Raw genomic sequence first — 7,481 nt, forward strand, 5'->3', positions numbered from 1 at the left:
GGCAGGAAGATTACGAGTTCAAAGCCAGCTCAGCAACAAGGTGCTAAGCAACTCAGTGAGATCCTGTCTCTAAAATATAAAATAGGGCTGGGGATGTGGCTCAGTGGTTGAGTGCCTTTGAGTTTGATCTGTGGTACCCCCCGAAAAAATTACATTTCAGTAGAAATAGGTGCTCTGTTGCTAAAATCAATCTTGGTAGTCCTTTCCTGGTTGAGATAAAAATTCAGTGAATGAGGGCTGGGAATGTAGGTCAGTAGTAGAGTGCTTGCCTGGTATGCATGAAGCCCAGGATTCAATCCCTAACACTGCAAAAACAAAGAAAGAAAACAAGAAAAATGTAATAAGTGGAATTTTTTTCTCATTTTTTCCCTTATATAATAATAATAATAATTTTTTTCCTACTTTATCACTGAGCTACATCCCCAGTTCTTTTTATTTTTTATTTTGAGACAGAGTCTTGCTAAGTTGATTAGGGCCTCCCTAAGTTGTCCAGGCTGGCCTGAAATTTGCAATCCTTCTGCCTCAGACTCCAGAGTCACTGGGATTATAGGCATGTGCTGCCACACCCAGCTCTCACAGTAAATATATTCATGGGAAAAAAATTCAGGAATGAACTACTTTTAAATGCAAAGATCTGAATATTTGGGCTGGGACTGTGGCTCAGTGGTAGAGCACTTGCCTAGCATGTGTGAGGCACTGGGTTTGGTTCTCAGCACTGCATATAAATAAATAAAAAATAAAGGTCCATCAACAACTGAAAAACATTTAAAAAAAAAAAAAGATTTCAGATGCAGCCTGAAAGTTTAATATTAGAGTTTATTGGTAATATGAAATTAAGTTAATCCATGAAAATGAAGAATGTTGGATGTTTTACAGCTTTTGGTCCCTTAAATTTAGGGGGATGTTTTAATATTTTTGTATCTAGGAAGGGGAGCCACAACCTGCCTTGGTGCTGGGAAGAACATAAGAACCAATTGCTCAGGGTCCTGCCGATTGTGTGATTGTCATCTTTGTCTTAAAAACTCCCTGGAGTCTTAACTTTGTTTTGCAGATTATGAAAATAAAGCCCAAATTAGAGTGTAATGTTTTAAGACTGCAGCTGAGAAAGAGCCCAGAGCTCTTCTCAATCCAGCACTTGAGAATTGCAGTCTGCTTCCCTGGAGTCTTAGACAAATTGCCTATGTCTGAAAGATAAAAATTGAGTTGGTGCACATTACCTTCAGTGTATTACTGAAATTAGATACTAAATTCTTTTTGATAGTAAGTCCTTGAAATCTTGGTGCTCTTTAATATAAGTTCATTTTTGTAATAGATCTGAGTAGAAAGTGAATTTGGTGTGCTTTCTGCTTTGGACCATCAAAACCTTTCTACTTCTAAAGCCACTGACATGGTGCAGTTGTAAGCCATGAATCCAAGCAGGAGCATCACCCTTGCTTCCTTCAGAAACCAGAGCCAGCATTGGCTGGTTAGACTAGATGACTACAGACATCCCTTCCAAATCCTGGCCAGCTGTGAAATCCCAACCAAGTTCAAAGAGTTAAAATGGGTAATGATATTTTCTTGATTGGGTCAAGCCTCTGTCCTCTACTGAGTACCCCACACACTGGTTCTTGTCAATACTTTTTTTAGCCCTATTTCCCTGCAGCTTTGCTTGTGGTGCGGGTTCCGCTGAGCCCTGCTGAACAGCCTGTCAGGAGTTAATTTTTTGTTCTTCACACTTTTCCATCTGGAGGAGGACATTAAAAAAAAAAAAAATGCTTCAAGTCACAGAAGCCAAGGTGAAGTTGCCAATTTATAAAATACAATGCTATAATGAAAGCCTTTTCTCATTTTTCAGCTGAAATAATAGATATTACTTCACAAGCTGAGGAAAGCTGACTGTAATCATTCTTAGTCTAAAGCCATTTTTTGAGCAGCAAGTCCAGAAGCAGAACAATAGAGCAAGTCAATGCAGACTTCCTGGTGACAATATCTGTTCACCCTTGTCATTTGGCAATCCATACAAATTTCCAACACAGAAAAATAATTTGAGAACTCCAGTGGATCTAATTTAATAAAAGTCTAGGAGGCAGGAACAAAGAATTCAGATTATTTAAAATATCTGGCCCGTAACCAGCAAAAGAAGTGAGATTATTAATGAAGGTTGGTGATTTTTTTTTTATAAGCTAAAGCTATTGATTTCTCCCACATTTAAAATGCAATAGGATAGGGCTGAGAATGTCACTCAGTGATCAAGCACTTACCCAGTTTTTAGTAGTAGTGTGACAAGATCACTCAACATTTTGCTTCAATTCCCTTCATCTCTGCGGATGGGGACAATAGTACCTTCCTCATAGCAATGTTGATTATTAATGAGTTAATGCACTTATATATCTTGGAACACTGTCTGGCCCATAATAAGTAGTGCATAAATATTATTGTTTTATTGCTGTACCATAAAAAAATCTTTTTTTATTACATAATTTTAGCATTTGGATAGTTTTCTATAATATGTATATTTTGTTTAAAATACATTCATATATACCTATATATAAGTAGTCACAGAATATATTTGTGTATACCTATAAATAAACCAAATATATATGATACATTATTTATGTAATAAGTAATATATATACATATATGTATATGTACATAAACATATACATATGTACATAAACATACATATGTACATGTACATATACATATATACATATACATATGTTGACATCAATTCATATCTTCATACATGTACTTTGGATAATGATATATGTATATGTACATATACATATATGTATTTGTATATATGTATATGTACATATACATATGCATATGTGTATATACATATATGTATATATATTCATATACATATATGTATATGTATTTTAAAAGCAGATTCAGATCATACAAACACCCATCAAGTGGGAAGAAAAACAAGTTACAAAGCTGCCGGGAAGACTTCCATATTGTTAAGTGTTCTTTTTAAAACAGTTTTGTTGTTATTGTTGGGGTTTTTTTTTGTGTGTGTATGTGTATGTATAATACTTTTGATTGAAACCAGGGGCACTCTACAACTGAGCTATATCCCCAGCCCTTTTTATTTAATTAATTAATTAATTAATTTAATTTTTTATTGATTAAAAAAATTAGAGCGGAATGCATTACAATTCATATTACACATATATAGCACAATTTTACATATCTCTGGTTGTATATAAAATATGATGACACCAATTCGTATGTTCATACATGTACTTTGGATAATGATATTTATCACATTCCACTGTCCTTGCTAGTCCCCTGCCCCCTCCCTTTCCCTCCCACCCCTCTTCCCTATCTAGAATTATCTTTTCCTCCCATGCTCCCCCTCCCTACCCCACTATGAGTCAGCCTCCTTATATCAGAGAAAACATTTGGCATTTTTTTTTTTTTTTTTGGATTGGCTAACTTTACTTAGTATTATCTTCTCCAAACCATCCTTTTACCTGCAAATGCCATGATTTATTCTTTTATTGCTGAATAAAATTCCATTGTGTATATATGCACATTTTTTGCGTTTTTTAATCCATTCATCCACTGAAGGGCATCTAGGTTGGCTCCACAGTTTAGCTATTGTGAATTGTGCTGCTATAAACATTGATATGGCTGTCTCTCTGTAGTATGCTGTTTTTAAGTCCTTTGGGAATAGTTCGAGGACAGGGATAGCTGGGTCAAATGGTGGTGGTTCCATTCCCAGATTTCCAAGGAATCTCCATACTGCTTTCTACATCCTGAGAGCAAATTTTTATCCCTCACACATCAGAAAGAGCACTAATCTCTAGTGTATATATAAAGAACTGAAAAAGCTAAGCACCAAAAAAAACAAATAACCCACTCAACAAATGGGCTAAGGACCTGAACAGACACTTCTCAGAAGAGGATATACAATCAATCAACAAATATATGAAAAAATGTTCATCACTCTAGCAATTAGAGAAATGCAAATCAAAACTACTCTAAGATATCATTTCACTCCAGTCAGAATGGCAGCTATTATGAAGACACACAACAATAAATATTGGTGAGGATGTGGGGAAAATGGTACACTCATACATTGCTGGTGGGACTGCAAATTGTGTAGCCAATATGGAAAGCAGTATGGAGATTTCTTTTTTTTTTTTTTTAATTCTTTAAGACAGCCTGGCAAAGTTGCCCAGGCTGGCATTAAACTTGCAGTTTTCATCTTGTGGCCTTAACCTCCCAAGTCACTGAGATTATAGGCATGCACCATCCCATGTCAGCTAAAATATAGTATTTAAAGACTGTATTGTGTTTTCTCAGATAGCAATACTATAGTTTTGTCAATTGTTTTAGTTGGGCCTTTAAGTTATTTTCAGTTACTCTTTTGAATAGTACTTCACTAAATAGGACCACAGCACTGCATTACCAGTGGTGGAGGAGCATTGCTGGGAGGTCAGAGTGATCATAGCTGAGTGTCTCCAGCGTTAGCATTCTTTATATATATGGTACTTTTTAGTGGGATTAATTTAGATACAAACCATAGAGAACATGGTTTCTTCTCCCAGGTAGTGAAGTCCCTTCTTTAGGAGGCAGGCTGAAAACACATGAGTATTGGTTTTGAAATGATATTAGAACAGTCAAAGCCAGATGAAGTGATTTCACTAAGTCTTGGACAGAGGTGAGCCTGATCAGTGGGGCACAGACACCATTTGACAGAAGAAAACAAGCTGGGCAAACACCACACATAAGTTGTCACTGTGCTACAGGAAATAGATGTGAGTGGCCACAGCCACATCTCAGTGGATCCCATGAGTCTGATGCGTGTGAAGCACCACCTGAAATGCCTTTCAGAAGATCTTTTATGTTCCTTGTCGGCCACAGTCTGGCTGGGCACAAATCACTGAGCCGCCACAAAGCACTTGTATGTTCAAATCCAGGTTGCGCACGCACTCACTCTCCGGAACCCCGGGAGAACTCAAAGGGAACTCCAAAGTAGTGGGTGCCAGAGGCAGCAAGAGCCGCCCTATTACCAGACAGTAAAGATCTAATATACAATTGAATCAATCCAGCATCATCTTAATGGCTCGCCTCTCGACCATTACTTCTGGCAAAATGCCAGGAGCCATTCCGACTTGGCTGTGGCTCTCAACACTTGTCTAATTAGGTTTCTCCAGCAGTTCTCAGAGAAAGACAGGGTAGGTATAACGCTGATTCTGCCTGAGCCCAGGCAGTTCCTATGACGTGGCCAAGAGGAAGCAAATAAGTCAGTGTCAGAGTCTGGGGTCTCTGACTCCATTGACTGGTGGTGAGTGTTGGTAAAGCTGAGTAGCAGTAGTTGGTCAGCTTATCCCAGAGCCCCAAGAGTGGTCTTGAAGCTCTCAACCTTTCTTTCAACAGAAACAGCAGCAGAAAGAAGCCCTCATTGTCTTCTTCAACAGAACAGCTGAAGCTAAAATCCCATGTGTCATGTAAGTTGTCATCATGTGTCAACCTATCCTTTTCTTTCTCCCTTTTGTCTATAAAAATTAAAACGATTATTATTTTAGTGTGCCAGGATGGTTTTATTGCTAAGATGTGATCAAAAATTAGAATTATAACTGCTTTGAAAACAAGTTTTATCCCCTGTGGCCTCATCACCCACAAGCATTAGTCACCCTGCAACTTGAGCCTCAGCAGGCTGTGCTTGGGGTCCCCAAGAGAGCCTGTCTTGACCCAAGTAGGCTGAGGCTACTCAAAGGGAAGGTGGACTTGACACACATGTAAAAGGGAAGAGTTTTTCTTTTGCTAGGAGAACTGTGGTCACTTGCTTTTAGGAGAACAATTAGAGGGAGAAGCTACCTTTGGGGATATTCTGGTCTTCACCAAAGACATTAGGCTTCAGCCATTATTTGGAGGGGGGCGGAAAAGACAAAGGTTAAAGTTTGTTCAAAAGATTTGAGCCAGTGCGGTGGTGCATGCCTATAATCCCAGCAGCTCAGGAGGCTGAGGCAGGAGGATCACGAGTTCAAAGCCAGCCACAGCAAAGGCAAGGTGCTAAGCAACTCCATGAAACCCTATCTCTAAATAAAATAGAAAATAGGGCTGGGGATGTGGCTTAGTGGTTGAGTGCCCCTGGATTCAATCCCCATTACTCAAAAAGAAAAAAAAAAAGATATGGGTGAGTGGTCATTGACACACTTAGTTCTCTGTCTGCCTAAACTAAAGCTGAAGTAATAATTTCTTTTCTTAGAATTATTACTGACTTTAAAAAAAGAAAAAACAAGCCTCAATTGTTCAAATTTCACTGTGAGTAACTTGAGGCAATTCTAACGATGTGCCTGGTTTAATCCCTCCCTCCCTCTGGCAGCATAATGGCCAAGTGATTAAATTACAATGAAAGTGGATTTTGTGTGGGTCAACTGGTGCGAGAGTGGCTGTGGGGACTGAGATGGCTGGATAAATTGAGAAACACCCCCCTACCCCACATTTTCATTCAGCCCCCAGACCCCCCTGGCCTGCAGACCTCCTCCTTGCCCTTAACCATGGGGACAGTCCCTGCCTCACTGAGAGCTGGATGTCCCACAGGAAGCCTGTGACTATCTCTTCTTCTCCCCTAGGCACTGCTCTTTTCATTTATGATACTGTTATAGGACTCATGAACTCCAGGTGTGGTTTTTATGGCCTGGAAGCATCTCTCTCAGAAACTAATCTGAATTTCCCCCACCAAGCCATTTCTCATGTGCTTCTGAGTAACAGAGGGCAAGGGGGTGAGTTCTTTGCCTGGCTCCCTTGCCCGTGACCTACAAAATTCAGAGTCTGCAGTGCCTCTCTCTTGAGGTACCTGGCCCACAGCCACCCCACTCCCTGAGAATTTAAGTTGAGCCATTTTACCACCTCACCTTTTACTTTGGTCATACCATGTACATACTTCTTCAAAAATCCTGTGATGAATTGTACAATATTTATAGTTTACAAACCATTTTACCTCTATTAACTCATTTCATATTTATAGTATTCCTGTGAAATTGGTGGAATAAGTCACACTTGGTGGTGCATGCCTGTAATCCCAGCATCTCAAGAGGCTGAGGCAAGAGGATTGCAAGTTCAAAGCCAGCTTCAGCAAAAGCAAGGCACTAAGCAACTCAGTGAGACCCTGTCTCTAAATAAAATACAAAATAAGGCTGGGGATGTGGCTCAATGGTTGAGTGCCCCTGAGTTCAATCCCTGGTACCTAAAAATAAATAAATAAAAAGAGAGAAAGAAACTGGTAGAATAATTCACATTTTAAAATGCAGAGTATATCTCCTATAAGTCATTGGGACACCAAGTCACACATTTATTTGGTTAGTGGAAATTAGATTGTAAATCTTGTTTTAAAAATCTCAATTTCCTCTGTTGTCTGTTTTCACTTTAATGAGAATCTTTAGTATAACAGACTAGGTTGTGGTCAGCAGATATTTCCAGACTGGTAACCGAGGGACTTGTAGCAAGAGCAATAAGCATGTCAGAAGTGGAGGGAGAGA

The 7,481-nt window shown here is 39.0% G+C and overlaps 1 protein-coding gene across 3 annotated transcripts in view; it reads left to right on the plus strand.

The window, feature by feature from the left end:
• Smarcal1 (SWI/SNF related, matrix associated, actin dependent regulator of chromatin, subfamily a like 1) overlaps positions 1-7,481 on the plus strand; it is a 59,147-nt gene that overhangs the window by 38,653 nt on the left and 13,013 nt on the right. For all 3 annotated transcript variants that reach the window (XM_046439762.2, XM_046439764.2, XM_046439763.1), the window contains one exon: positions 5,377-5,447. In XM_046439762.2, coding sequence (XP_046295718.1) covers positions 5,377-5,447 — 71 coding nt within the window. The remainder of the gene's footprint in view (positions 1-5,376; positions 5,448-7,481) is intronic.

This window comes from Marmota monax, unplaced genomic scaffold (assembly GCF_021218885.2).
Source record: "Marmota monax isolate L192 unplaced genomic scaffold, Marmota_monax_Labrador192_F-V1.1 WCK01_AAM20220418_F8-fsc00041, whole genome shotgun sequence".
Lineage (NCBI taxonomy): Eukaryota > Metazoa > Chordata > Mammalia > Rodentia > Sciuridae > Marmota > Marmota monax.